This window comes from Mauremys mutica, chromosome 14, assembly GCF_020497125.1.
Source record: "Mauremys mutica isolate MM-2020 ecotype Southern chromosome 14, ASM2049712v1, whole genome shotgun sequence".
In the NCBI taxonomy this organism is placed as follows: Eukaryota; Metazoa; Chordata; order Testudines; family Geoemydidae; genus Mauremys; species Mauremys mutica.
Window position 1 is genome coordinate 32,357,890 of NC_059085.1, and position 15,511 is coordinate 32,373,400.

A 15,511-nucleotide genomic window follows, 5' to 3' on the forward strand; every position below is an offset into this window, starting at 1 on the left:
TTTGTGAGACAATCTGCCACCCACTGACAGAAGTGGCACCTTACTCCAAAAACATAAATCGTGGCAGTGTCTGGGCCTAGGCCTATAAATCATTTTATCAATATCATATTAATAAACTTGTACTGGATTAAAGTAAAGATGACCAAAATTTGGAACTTCCATCAACTTCATTTTGTCCCAAATCAGGCCAAAAAGTCAAAATCTCAGAATTTTTCACAAAACATTCCAAAAATATTTAATTTTAATCTTATCAAAATGTATCATTTCAAGAAGGTTGAACCATTTTATTTCAACTTTATTATTTTGACATTTGTATTATAATATAAATGTCAAAAAGATTAGTCAAAAATAAACGTTATGACCATATCGAAACAAAAGGTTTCACTAATTTCCTGCAAATAATCAATGGAATAGATATGTTCTCATTAAACTTTTCAATTTAATCAAATCAGCATTTTCTGACCAGTTCTAGTTAAAAGATAACATTCTAGGTATAGATCTACAAATTCACAAAATTAAGATTTTAGGCCGGAAGATTTGCAAAATTCAGGAGTGTTTAGATTTTGGTGATTGTTCATGGTCAACTCTTAAAATAAAAATAATAATAAAAAAAAGGTGGGGGGGAGAGGGAAGGCCTAGCTTTGTGATTTGTACTTTGTGTCAGTGCAGGGGAGCAAAGAAGAAGTAAGCACCTTGGGTCCCAGAGACACAGAGGTAAGCAGATATTGCCACCATCTTACTCTTAACCACCACTGTAGCAGGTGGGTGGAATGTGGTTAGTGCTAGACTGGGAATGTGGGTGATGTCTAAGCTCTGCCTCTCGACGTGTCAGAAAGTGGAAGGTAGCCAGTACAGAGGGCATGGTAATTTGCTGCTTATCAAAACTGGCAGAAAATTATTGTCTCTGGAACAAGAAAAAAGCTGGGAGGAACTTGAGTTTCAGTGATGTCTTTGAGGGAGGACATTTGTAAAGTCTCGAAAAGGCTCACTTGTAGAAATGGACATGGAGAATAGAGTGGGGTTATCTGTTTGTTCTGCATTGGTTCACCCATTCTTAGTCCCTAGAAGATTGATCTGACGGGAACTGCCAGGGATCAGTGGCTGTGTTGGACATTTTCATTCTTAGCACTAAGTAGGCAAGTAGACTTAAACCTATTCGGTCATATAACTGAAGAAGTTCTGAAACATGACGTCATCCTGCAAGTGTGTTGGATGTGTTTGTTGCTCCATGAGATGAACAGCAACATGATGGCACGTGATGTTTCTTTGTATTGATGATGAGTGAGGGATCAGGAACATCTGATTTGATTTTTTTTTCATAGTGTTCATGCTTTTCTTGACAGTTACTCTAAATAAGAGACAGGCCACTAGGGTTTCAAATAAATTATTATTTTTTCTTTTTTTACAAAGGAGTCTCTGTTACACTACAGAAATGCCCAGACCTCATATTGCTAGACACTGTACAAATACACTTGTGTTTCAGTTTCCGTGGTGTTGTCTTATATTGTAATGTAAATAACATATTTCACTTTTTAGAACAGTGTTTCTCAAACTGGGGTCACTGCTGACGGGCCGGGCCAGTTTGTTTACCTGCCCCATCCGCAGGTCTGGTCGATCGCGGCTCTTACTGGCCGCGGTTCACCGCTGCAGGCCAATGGGAGATGCTGGAAGTGGCAGCCAGTAAGTCCCTCAGCCTGCACCGCTTCCAGCAGCTCCCATTGGCCTGGAGCAGCAAACTGCAGCCAGTGGGAGCTGCGATCGGCCGGACCTGCGTACGGGGCAGGTAAGCAAACCAGCCCGGCCCACCAGGGGCTTTCCCTACACAAGTGGCGACCCCAGTTTGAGAAACACTGTTTTAGAACATGCCACTTTGCATGTGCACCATCTACTTAGAACCCCGGTAACAATGAAAAGCCAGCATTTGTTTCTTTCGCTCGGCATGTATCCTTCATGTCTGAGACTTTCCTTTTTCCCTTCTCCTATCTTCCGCTACTACCTCACCTACAGGCTATTTTCTGTAATGCCCCCATGCTATCACCTGAGTGATATTTGAAATGGGCAGTCTTATAGAGAAGGAGTTTCTATTATTGTCCGTAGTGAGGACTACAGCAATACAGAGGGAAACCTGCATTTTCCCATGGCCACCACTGTAGCAGAGTGTGTATTGGGCATGTAATTCCTCCACGTTGGACATTTAATCTTGTTCTGCTTCTTCCACCAATACCTGGTGCTCTGCCACCTGCCCCATCTTTCTTTTCACGTGTAGGCAGCTACTCTTTCCAGGCTCACCTCTAATTGGAGCCAGGGAACAGGTGAGGACTGAGTGCAATTTCTTCTTCAAACATATCTTTTAACTCTACCTCGCTGCTATCTACGCTTTCTTTCAATGATTGATGCAGTTTTTGCCATCTCTATAGGCTGAAGAGATGGCCTCCTTTTGGCAGCTTGACAAAGAACTTCCTCTGTTCTAGCTGAAATCCAATGCCAGAGAACAGAACCAGGTCCACAAATTTTAACACAGCTATCAACCTCCTCCACATTTTGACCATGCTGTCTATTCTGTCCAGCTGAAACCATATTCACTCCTCTCCTGTATTCAGGATGCAGGGCTCCAGCCAGACAGATCCCCTCTCTCCTCCGCCATAAGCCAGATGTGATCAATCAAGTCTTCATTGGACCGGACAGGCCAACCTGATGTTCCAGCCAGCAAGGAGGGGGCCACCTGGTAAGCTTATTGTCCTCTTTTAGGCATCTGTAGGCTCTTATTCAGCTGTGCTGTGGTTTGGGGTTTTTTGTTTGCCGGTTTGTTTGTTTTTTTATTATTTTTTTTCCTGCTCTCTTTGAAATTTTATAGCTAGCAAAGTGCTTCTACTGGAGCATTTTTGTTCCAGATACTCTCTTAACCTTTTCAGTCCTGTCTTCATCCTATCTTTGTTGTGTTGGCTTCTCCATCACCCCCACAGATAAAAGTATCCAGCCAATTGTCAGGGAATCCAAATACCCAAATGGAGGGCTCACTTTCACAGCATCATATCCCTCCTGAGAGAGCCTTTTTTTCCCCACGTGAATTATCAGTCACAATGACACAATTTATTTCAGAACATTTATGTGAACATGAACCAGTACAAGCAAATATGAATGGAGAGCAATAAAGGAAGGGATAATATTGTATATGTACAGCATGCCATTATGCATACATGATCATAAAAGGCTTGTATTTCACTTATTTATAATTTATGATTTGTGCTGCTAGCAACATAATGTTGACAAGGAGTCAATTATGTTTCATTTTATAAATCAAACTAATTAAGAACCAGATGCAGTCTAAGTGAAAAAGATCTGAGGTCAGTGTTGAGCACCATATGCACTAAAATGGAAAACGTTGTGAATTTTCCTGCCGTAGTGTTTGCCAGTTCCAATAGTTTAATATCGTTTTCTTTCTTTTTCCAATAATTATTTCATTAACTTGTCAATAAAAATACAGTAAAGTAAATAACAATGGTATAGTTTTAAAACAGCACAAAAGGAAAACAAAAAAGATTAAGAAAACAAAACAGAAAAAAGAAAAAAAATGGGCCAGGCAGTCACCCTGAAAGAACAAATTCATTTTAGCAAAGAAAATCTGGAATGCGGATAAAAGACCAGGTAGACACATAGCGATAAGAACAAATTAAAGCTTCAGTCTGACATAATTTCAGCTAAACAATGTACCTCAGGCCTTGATGGTGGCAAGTGTGCTAATTTCACATCCAGGAACATCTTGACAATAAAGGAATCCAAAGTTGGATCCCTTAGAAATTTTAGAAGTTTTTTTCAGATGTACAGCAATGTCTTGATTGTATGTAGTACCTTGTAGGATCTCAAAGTGCTTTACAAACATAAATTAATGAAGCCTCAGCACATACATGATAATTTGGTGAGAGGACTTAATGTTTTCTTCATCATGTTTATTTTCTGTATTATTTCAGTTTCCACTTGTCTTTTATGGGAGGCCAACATGTAGTCAAACATAGCAGCAATATTGTAGCTCTTCACCAAAACTTCCTCAGTACACACAGACTATTAAACTATATTCTACTGCCCCCCCACACACATTTCCTCCCATTTTGTCACTTTAATATAATCATTAACCATGATTAAAATAAAGAAAGTGATTGAAAGAAAACCAGAGAAAAATAAACCTTAACATTAATAGGAATTTCGAGAGATGATTTCTCTTTCTTATCTGTCAACATCTGCTTGGACACTTTTAGGTTTGTCTGTGTTTCAGATCTTTGTGTATCCTGATAGTATCTTTCTGATGTCTAAACCAATGAACTTATCTATAAATAAGCAAACTTTAGTGGCAGTAACTCTTCTTGTCCTTCTGTTTCTTCCCTGTTACAAATTGCTTAAGTGTTCTGTCACATGTTGGTTCAGCTGTGCATGCAGATTAGTGTGCTGACTGTTTATGCAAAATGCTAAGACTTATAAAATAAATTGTCTTTCAGTAATAAAGACAGTGAGCCATATTCTCCTCAAAAACAGTGTGGGAATTCACTGTATAGGTTGGGGCTTAGATTCAGTGTATTCGAGAGGAAAACTTTTCACAATCTGTTCCTCACCATTATTTGTCAGGTTTGCCAGTCTCATTTGGTTGTCGTGCCTGGTGGAGTATTTCTACTCTAACATCTGATAGTTTGCCAGAAGTATAAGATGTTTATAAAGGGGGAATGTTTTTCCAAGAAGATCATCACTGGATCTCTCCAACTGTAGCTTTACAGTGTTCACCATGTACTGGATCACCACATCTCATTCAGAACTCAACGTATGTGGGAGCAAAAGAAAGAAACTATTCCCCCACAACTTTCACAGGTTGTTGCTTCCTGTCTGGAATCATGTAGATAAGCAGAGTGGCTATGTTTGCCTTGGCTTCTTTTACCAAATGTACATCAGAACACTTGGACATATTTTTTCCAGATTTTCAGGAGAGAGTCTTCTGCAAACATGTAGCTTAGATGCATCTGTCAGAATATAAGACACTTCTGGTTTCTTATTTGGAATTAATCCCTCCAAGTTTTCTGCACTCAAAAAGCAGGTCCCTCAGTAGAGGTACTCATGGACAATATGCTTTCTATCCATATTGGATATTTTGTTAAGTGGCATTTATTCACTGTAGAGGAGGAATAATGTCTCAGAAGTGGAGGTGTTGGTAGGAGGGGAAATTGCCATTGTTTTTGTCCCTAATCTGGTCACAGGTCAGGACAAACACGATATTTTAACAAATGCTCCCTACCCTCTCCCCAACCTCATTATTGGCCTGGGGTATGTGTGCATGTGTTTGGTTTTGTAGTTCTGAGCAGCTAATTGGCAATTATGGCATGAGTCCATTTTTAGTCACTGGTTTTGCATTTTATTTTGTAAGGTTTCTGCATACCTGCTCTGTTTTAATCATCCTCCAATGGCTGTCAGGAAGAATATCAATTAATTCTGCCACCCCTCAGTTGTATTTTTTTTCTCTTCTAACCACTGGGTCTCAGTAGATGAGAATTAGCTGATATTCCCACTGTTTGAAGTTGTAGTACAATTTAACAGATAAATACACCTCTTCTAGGGAGAGAATCCGGTTTGCGGACAACATACAGTGTAAAGCAAGGATTTATAATGGTTAATTAGCTGACAAAAATATTTCTCATCATAAAATTTCTCTTTCTGTTGATACCCTCAATCTGGAACATTAAGGGACTCACTATACAAGAGACCCTAAATATAACATACATCTGTATAATATAATAATACATCTGACTCCTTTCTAACATGGGAGGCAGTGAACTCAGGTCTTTTTCTCACTAATATAAGGTCTGATCCAAATCCCATTGAAGTCAATGGTAAGACTTCCATTGACTTCAATGGAGTAGGTCTATATAGTCTTTTACAATTTTATATATATACATATAAAGAAAGCATAGCACACTCAGTGGGAACTGCCAGATCACATACAAGACTATGCGGTGGGTTTGCATAGATTGTAACCTCCCATAAAGTGCTAAGTATACAAGTGGTGTTCAGGAAGTAATGCATTATCATTTGAAGTACAGAGAGACAAGGTGGGTGAGATAATATCTTTTATCAGACCAACTTCTGTTGGCAAGAGAGACAAGCTTTTGAGCTTACACGAAGCTCCTCTTCTTATTCATTTGAAATACAGTAATTCCTCCCAGCCAGATGACCATTACATCAATCTTAATGTGAACCCTTTCTGTGCTGCAGAGACTGGCTGACTGGGAGGAGGGTATCAAATATATCCCTAAAAACCTGAATCCCTCCTCACTAGTCATAAGCTAGCAAATTTCATTCACAGACATAATGGATTCCTCGGGCCATAACAGACACAGCGGCATGTGTATGCATAAAATGCAATGCAGTATGAGTCTTCAACCTGTACCTAATTGTTAAAATTCAACTTATCAGGGTTAGTATTCTCTCATGCAACCACATTTATGCTAGTCAAACTTATCATGAGTAATTATTATTATTTACTATCATGGTAGCACCTAAAGGGCAACCAGGTCTGGTCACTGTATTGTGAGATAAATGACAATCCCTACTTCAAATAATTTATAGTCTAGAAGACAAGGCATGATAGGTGGATGAGACAAATTCGCAGGCCAGGCTTGGGGTTGGGGAAGCCAGAGTAACATAATAGGAGATGAGCTGTTCCAGCCAGTTTAGCTGTATTCAGATGCCAGTTTTTGGTATGAATTACAGAAAAGGTTAATTTTGAGGAGGGATTTGGAGGGGGACAAGATGCTGATTGTATAGATTTAGACTGGGGGCTATTTCCACTCATAAGGGGCAGCACAGGAGAAAGCACAAAAATGCTTGTTGGAGAAGCAATAAATTGAGATACTGTGGTTGACATTATTGATAGAGTGAAGATGGGAGTCAGCTTTAAGATAACAGGTCAGATAGGTAGGGTGGGGCTAAGTTATGAAAGGAATTGGAGGAAAAGACAAAAGGGTTGTATTTGGTGCTGTGGAAACAGGGGAGCCAATTGAGGAGGAGGATGGTCAGAGGGATAAGCCAGGAGGAAGATCTGGCTGTCCTATTTTGAATTGAGTTGATGGGGACCAGGGATACAAGACTGAACTCAGGAGGAGTTTCAATGAGAATACTACCATGTGGTGCTTATGACCATCTCAGTAAAATCGGCAAGATGGTAGGCCATTGAGTGCTGTGATACAGCAAGGCAAGGGAATAGTGGGAGAGTGGTAGAGGGGAGATATATAAGCTCTAGGCTAATTAAGGCGTGGTTCCCTGTAGACTAGGTAGGGTTGCTACAGGTTAATTGGAGCACCTGTAGTCAATTAAGGCCCTGTCAGGAACCTAATAAACCCCCCCTGCTTCAGGCAGTCAGTGGAGGTGTGTTGCTGAGACCTGAAAGACCAGAGAATGGAAGGAAGGGAGACTCCCTTTCCTAGCATTAAGGACCGAAGGTAACCCTACCTAAGGGGGAAGAGGGCAAGAAACCCACAGGGGTTGAGAGGGGCTGGGGCTCAGAGTGAGAAGCAAACCCAGACCCCTCCCCCGCTTCCCTCCTCTACCACCTTCCCAGGCCACTAGCGGGGCCCTTGGCGCCCAAGAGCAGGGGAAAAAGCGTGGGACCCACCATATCAACATCAGCCATTTTGTCACAGTGCTTATAGAATTATCAGGTTGTTCAAGAGAAAAATCAGGTGGCCACTTGAGCAGTCTTTTCTGATATTTGCACATTTAGGCAGATTTTTGCCTGTCTTGCATATGGAAGCTGGTTATTTTTTTCCTTAGGATATAACTAATGACTTGGTGGTTTTATATGGTTTTCATCTAAAACCAGGTAGAATTTGATGATTTTGTCTGAGTTTCTCTTGGAGACTTTGGTTCAACCTAACCCCAAACTCAAAGCAAAATATAGGAGATGGGAACTCATAAGAACTGAAATCAAAATGTTTTGTTGTGAACTGCCATACCTAAGTTTCACTCTATTCTAGGATTCTAGGTGCTACAACCATACAAATAATAAACAATAATAATCTTTGATGTAGCCATTTTCTAACTATTATCCATTTATAACTGACATGGAAGTCATTCTAGTATAACTTTAAACCTTATTACTTGTGAGCAAGTCTCACTCCAAAGGATGGCCTTGCAATTATGGAACTGGACTGGGATTTAGAATGTTTTTCCCTAGAAATGCTACAAGCTTCCTATCTGGCTTTGGATAAGTCACTTAATCATGGTGTGAGTGTCATTTCCCCATATATAGAATACTCATTGCCCAGAAGGGCTGTATGGGTACATTTTTTTAATGTGTGCTTAGTGCTCAGATGGTGATGGGGACAACCATAACAGCCTATGAATCAATAAAAGTTGTGATTTTTCATAAGAGCGACAAAGGAAATCCCTAACTACCCGTTGATTCTTTAGAAAATCCTCATAAAAATAAATAAGTAAATGCTTCTAGGTCTCAACCAAGTGAACTACATGAAGAGACTAGTATCAAGAAATACTGTCGCTCTTGCTGGTGGGTATAACGCATACCAGCAGGTTCTCCAATTCCTTGTTCATCTGGCTGCAATCTTTGTGCTGATCTCTAGTATTAAAAAATAAAGGAGTGTAGTTTGGGGATGGATACCACACTTCAGATACTTCTCTGCATCTGCTTAGTCTATTCCAGAAGTGGTACTAGTCCCATTTCTCTAGTAACATCTCAAATGTTTAAATCAGTAAAGATTCCAGTCGATTTTTTTCATGAAAAATCCACGCTCTTATTTTGTGCTTCTCTCATGATTGTCTCCTGACACACAGAAAGCTACCAGCAAATATGTCTTTCCTTTTTTTGTTTGTTTGTTGTTGTTGAGAATTCTATGGCCTTCTTTCTATCAGAAGAAGTTCCTTCAAAAAACTTTGTATAAAGAATTCTTACACTCATCTTCTTCTGGGATTTCTTTAATCTGGCCTTCTGATCTTCTGGTTCATCCAGTAAGGAAGCTGATATCTTTCTTAGAGTACCTAACATTCTCCTTCAGAATTTCTCATGCTATTCCAAGTTTATTTCCCTCTGCTCTTCTGATTCACTGCTCAGCTAATTCAGCCTTCTTGCAGTGATGGAAATTATTTGTTGGATTATTGTTAAAATCTTCTCATGTCCCTAATCTGGGCCAATAGAATCACTTGAGATTATTACTTTTAATAGTTTTACTATGCTCGTCTCACCTTGTATTATCACAGCTACTGTCTGTACTGTTACAGATTCTTCTTCCATAAATTACAGATGATAGAGGGAGCAAATCCAGTGTGGCAAGCAAGATATATGGCTATCAGTAACACTAGTGCAAGCTGTGCCCCAGAGATTTAGAGGTCAGAACAGCAACTGCAAAAATGTACTTAATTTCCATAAGCAATTGAGGCATCTCACTGGTCAGTTGTGTGCACAAATCTATAATTCTGTGCAATTCTGAAAAAGGGACAATTTACCCAGAACCTGCAAAATTGATGGAGTGAGACCCCTTAGGAAAGAGGTAGTTGGAAAGATTCCATATTGGATTTCTGTCTCACGTGTTTTTGGCTTGGTACAAAAGTGATTCATAACTAACTAACTAACTAAATAGCCTTTTTGTTTCCTCTCACACACAAATGAATTGTACCTGCCAAGTATTTCAGTTTTTGCAAGACTGTTCAGCACTTTATCTGCCAGTTCTGATAGTGGTGCAAATTAGTTTGCATGCCTATAGCATTTACATGGTTTAGTCATCAGGTCTGAAATAACTATACTGCTCAGAAGCAAAGTGTCATATGCTGACAATTCTTCATCTTTCAAAGCTAGATATGTTGGGATTCATGACTTTTACTGTGTGTGTGTCTTCCAGTTATGACCTTTGTCCATACTGCACATACATTACGGAGTACGTATACACCTCAGTATCTCAGACTTTAAAATTTTAAAAGCAAATATAACACACAATATCACTAGTTTACATTATGGATTACATTTAAAAATATATGTAAGGGCATGTTTTTGCAGTCATACGCACACCTTATTCTCACGGAAATCAAGTGGACTTTTGCATGTTGAAAGACTGCAGGATCAGACACAGTTGAAACCAAAGCCACAATTTTTGAGTTGCAGCAGCTCCAAGGAAATTTCAAGGGACATTTTTTTTCTCAAAATGTCTCAGATAATTTAAGCCACCTTTAGCTTGGAATGATCTTTGGCAAAGACTATGCATGCTAAAAAATTTCTCATAGCAAGTTACAGCTGAGTTATAAACCCCTGAAAATAATTTTGTAATGGAAGTGCTGACAGAATCTTTATTACAACAGTACCAACAGGCACTTCTCTGATAAATTCTAGGCAGTTTTTATAGTAAGGTGGCCACTATCTCAAAGTGCACATTATAAGAATTAATGGTACGGCAGTACTAAAATACCATGGCCTACATTTGCCCTTTTAAATGTTCTAATAGAAATTTGATATGGTTGATATGGTTGATCCCAGGTCAACGCTTATGGAGTGCTGTAAGATCTGTTGGTAAATCATTTAAAATTCTAGATGTGTGTAGAGTCAGCATCTGTGTGAACAAGGGTATGTCTACACTGCAAAGAAAAAACGCCGGCGCCAAGTCTCGAGCCTGGGTCAATTGGCTCAGGCTGCAGAATTTAAAATAGCAGTGTAGACATTCCCTCTCAGGCTGGAGCCCAGGCTCTGAAACCCGGTGTCTACCCTGCTATTTTTAGCCCCACAGCCTGAGCCCTGCAAAGCCCTGTGACACAGGTTTTTCTTTGCAGTGTAGACATACCCTAAGAGTTATTTCAGCATTGACAGTGAGATGCTAAGTTATTTGTGCTAATATTTGATTAATGCCAATATAAAAAAGTCCTGATCCTTAAGCTTCCCATATGCACCTTTTATAAATGGATATATTTTAAATTGCCTTTGCTTTTATTTTATTTTTTCATAGCATGGGGTTCAAATTTTTTAGTTCAGTTCGATTTTTAGAAAGCCAGAGTAATTTCATATTTTCTCATGGTTTTGATTTAAGCTAAGAAACCCTTCCGAGAACCTGTGTGAAAATAGCTTGGGTGAGGGAAGGAGATGGGGCTAGGGAAGGGATTCTTGAAACTCATCCTTTGTTTGATGAAAGGTTCATGAATTTCATTGAACCTGCGTGATATATATATATATATATATACACACACACACACACACATTAAACCCCATGTCATTTGAGGCTGAGCATTGAAAGATTCTCTCAACTGCAACTTTCAAAATGATTTAGGAGGTTTAGATACATTTCTTCCATTCTTTTCAATGTCTAAATCTCACATGTCAATGCCTGTAGCAAAGTCATCAATACTATGACATTTCATCGTATTTTAAATAAAATTCAGGTTGCAAGGCCCTCTGGATGGGGTTGTTAGCTTTTCATTTGCCCCCACAGCACCTGGTCCAAATTTGGCAAAATATAAATACTAATTAATTGGAAGTTCATGGTTCCAAGTCAGAATATAGCCACTAGTTTTACCAAAGCAGTTTAAAATAATGACCAATAGAGTACGTTCTTACTTTTTGAAACTTTTGATTAAATGAACAACATAATAGAATTAAATATAATCTGTAGATGCTGAAAATGATCCATTAGTCTATGCAAATTACCATGTTAATAATGTATGTTTAATGCTAAGCACATTTGACAACCATTTCATCTCTTTTCCATACTAGAGCTTGGCGTCTTGCATTAATTCTCATAGTTTACAGCTGCAACATTCAACACACATGATATGTAGTGATGTGATCCGAATGAAATGTACATCATGTCAGAACATTATGATTACAAGTAAACAAGGTGTCTGGCTAGCTGAGTACATTGGGCAAAACTGAGGAGCCAAATTTTTGCTAACTTAATGACTCTTGCAATTCCATTGGTCTGACTCCAATTCCATTTTACAAGGATATAAATCAGAAGAAGCTCCACTGGAGTCAGTGGGAATAAATCAGTGTGAGTTAGATCAGAATCAGGCTATTGACTGTAATGAACTTGTACAGGATGCAATTCAGTGAAAATTGTGGTAATTCATACACACAAAATATTATGTGGCCAGGAATGTTCCACTTCCAGGTTGGAGTCCTCTGGATTCATTTGAAGTCTGCTACATCCTTTCTTTAAGAAAAAGACATATGTGGCAATTAATACTGAGAACACACACAGAAATTACAGGGAAGACCAAAATTCAAGGGTCTTTGAAATTAATAGAGTCACTCCGGATTTCCAACAGTGTAACTTAGAGCAGAAATTGCCCCTAAATTTGCAAGCATCCAAGGTGAATATTCTGCCATTTCAGCTAAAGACACAAGTGTGCTGAAGACACAATAGAAACTCTTATCTTTAGCAGTGATTTTTTTTAACCAGTCAACTATAGAATAGAGAAATAACAGAAACAAGGGTACAAATATACATCAGGATGGTAGGGAAAGTAGTACCTTGAAACTCTCTGACTGTAGGCAGCACAGAACAAAATTAAGAAACTCAGGTGAAAACCTGGCCCCAATTAAGTCAATAGGAGTTCAGAGAAGAAGGATGTTCCAGTGGCTAGAGCACTAACTTGGACTGTGTTCAGTTCCTGCTCTACCCCAAACTTCCTGTGTGACCCTGGGCAAGTCACTGCCTCAATTCCCCGTCTGTAATGGGGATGGTAGCATTTCCCTCCCTCACATGGGGTGCTGGGAGGATAAATCAGTTAAAGACTGTGTGGTGATGGGGACCATGTAATTACATGAGATAGATCTGGAAACCAAAGCTGCTGTCCTCTGTGCCCCTCCACTTTCCCACATTCATAGTTGCATGTAAGTGTAAAAAAAAAAAGTAGAGATTCTGCATCTGAAGTATTGACTTGTTTCTTTACTTTCCTGATAAAGATAAAACAAATACAGTCTCATACTGTCAGTTCAAAGTTTCTGTATGATCACCTCATGGACAAAGACATTTCTATCCAGCTTTTAAAGGGTTAGCAGACCCAAGTGTAAAATATAATAGTTCCCACTAGACTGGAAATGACCATACAGGTATGTTTGATTACAGCTCTGCTGGACTAAAGGTCACAGGAAAGTTTTAGAATTCTTAAGAGACAATTATTTAAAGTTCTGACTTTTCCAAAGGCATAGAACTAGAAATTATTCAGACAATTATTTAAAGTTCACATTTTTCAAAAGGGAGGAAAAAATGTTCATTCTTTCACCTTGGCATTGTTTGCCTCTACATTTTATTACTGAAATAATCCCTTTTTATGTCAACGCTGCACTAGAGCAGAATAAATATTATTTTTCATTTCAGATAAAATTTTAACCTATAAGAATGATGACAATAAACCAGAAAATAGTTTGTTCATTATTTTGAAATTCTCCGTGGTGCACTTTAATCTCAGCATAGGAATAGATACATTGTAAACACATTACACTGATTATCCAGCAGTTGATCCAGTGGTAAATTTATGTTATAAACAAGTATTATGATTTAAGCCGTTGGCAAAGAACCATAAATTTAGGGATGTAAAAGATTTTTTAAATTATCTAGTCCATCTCCCCATCTGTGCACTATTGTTCTCTCTGGTATTTTATTCAGTATTTTAAATGATTCAAGAAATTTAGGTCTTCCATACTTCTCTTGGAAGGCTATTTCCCCAGACTAATAGAGATCACAATTAGGAAGTTACTTTGCGTATGGCAACCATCTATTATGTGACTTAAATTATACTCCGTTGCCATGTGTCAGCATGACGTGATATAATAGGATGTAAATGACATAATTTGATCAGCCAGCTAAAATTTTACAGTGCAAATTGTTTTCTTCATATCTGGTATCTGCTATCAAATTTGATAGCAGCTATCAATCTGGTTTTTTTCAGAAGATACATCACAAATGTTGGTTTTCATGAAAAGCAGGTCATTTTGAAATATCCATGAATGCTTCAGCGCCTGTAAGCTTAGTTATAAATCACCCAAAAGTACCATAAAAACTACATAATTTAGTTTCAGATTATTTTAATAAGCCTTCTGGTTCAATGGGACATTTTTATCTTTATTGTAAAAGTTATGCAAAGGGCCTTACTGAAGCAATATTGTTCTCATGATCAGCAAAACTTTGTTTTGTTTTGAATAAAAAAATCCTTTTTCAAAGCAGACCTTGCATATGAACCTACCTACTGTATACGGTGTTATATATGTGTGATGGACCAGATATTCCAGGATGGATGGGATAATCTCTTTTATTGGACCAACTTCTGCTGATGAGAGAGACAAGCTAGGGCAGAGAAGGGACTGAACTCAGGTCTCCCACCAAGGTTGGTCCAATAAAAAGTATTACCTCATCCACCTTGTCTCATTAATATCCCGGGACTGACACAGCTACAACTACACTGCATACAACTAGGTATTCCAAAGCATTCAATTTGCTCTAGAAAAAAAAATGCTATCTCACCTCTCCCACTGAAATTAATCACTGTTCACTTGCTCATATGGTTTGCAATGGTGTCTTGCATAATCAAAAGTTGTCCTGTTCTGTGTTCCCCTTTTACATCTTTTTAAACATGCTACAGACTAAAGAACATTGATAAGTAAAAGAACCTCAGATGTATCTTTCAAAGCAGTATGAATGGAATCCTTTCAGGAGCAACAAGCTAGTGTCTGTGCTTTGTATTCTAGCATGGTTTGAGACTCAAGACTAGTTTTGCAACGCAGGGCTAGCCTTATGATTAAGACTAAGTTTTTGTCACAGTTATTTTTAGTAAAAGTCATGGACAGGTCACAGACAACAAACAAAAATTAATGGAAGCCCTGACCTACCTCCTGCGGCTCCACGGTTTACCCTGCCACCCTGGTGGCTGGGAGCTGCAGGGTTCCTCCCCACCCCCCAGCCCCGCAAGGCTGTCTCTGGTGTCTGGAACCCAAGGAGGGCCCCCTGAAGAGGCTGTCTCCTGTAGGGGGACCCTGCGGAGGCTGTGAGCTATTGCTGGAAATCTGCAGGGGGACCCTGAGGAGGCTGTCGCCCTTCTGGAACCCCGCCTGGGCCCCACAGACCCGGGGGCTGAAGCAGAAAATGCCACGGAGGTCTCTGGAAGTCACGTCTTCCATGACCTCTGTGACATAAGCGTAGCCTTACTTATGATTTGTGTGTCCTGTTACATTGTGAGTGGTGAAGGGGCTGGGCTTTGAGTTGGGTCCTAAATTCTTGATGCTAGAAGAGAGATTGATCTGTGAATTTTCTTTTTCTCTGGATCTGCTAGAACCAGAAACGGGAAATGTGTTCCTGAATAGCTGAGCTCACAGAGAGTTCCCAAATGTACAGGACTATGAGAGTGACTGGTTTGGTGTGTACTTAATTTTGGTCCTGCCTCTACAGATAAGAACTTTACAGTTTTGGGGTCCATTTGATTTTTTTATTGTCACTGAATAGGTGTTAACATAGAGGCATATGAGAAAGCAAGATAGTCCTCTGAT

The 15,511-nt window shown here is 39.1% G+C and overlaps 1 protein-coding gene across 3 annotated transcripts in view; it reads left to right on the forward strand.

Annotated features, from left to right (window-relative positions):
- Positions 1-15,511, forward strand: part of CDH8 (cadherin 8) — a 211,005-nt gene that overhangs the window by 182,124 nt on the left and 13,370 nt on the right. For 2 of the 3 annotated variants that reach the window (XM_044987733.1, XM_044987734.1), the window contains one exon: positions 2,601-2,725. The exons of the other annotated variant lie outside the window; for it this stretch is intronic. In XM_044987733.1, the coding sequence (XP_044843668.1) occupies positions 2,601-2,695 (95 nt within the window). In that variant the 3' untranslated portion in view covers positions 2,696-2,725. The remainder of the gene's footprint in view (positions 1-2,600; positions 2,726-15,511) is intronic. 3 annotated transcript variants of the gene reach the window in all.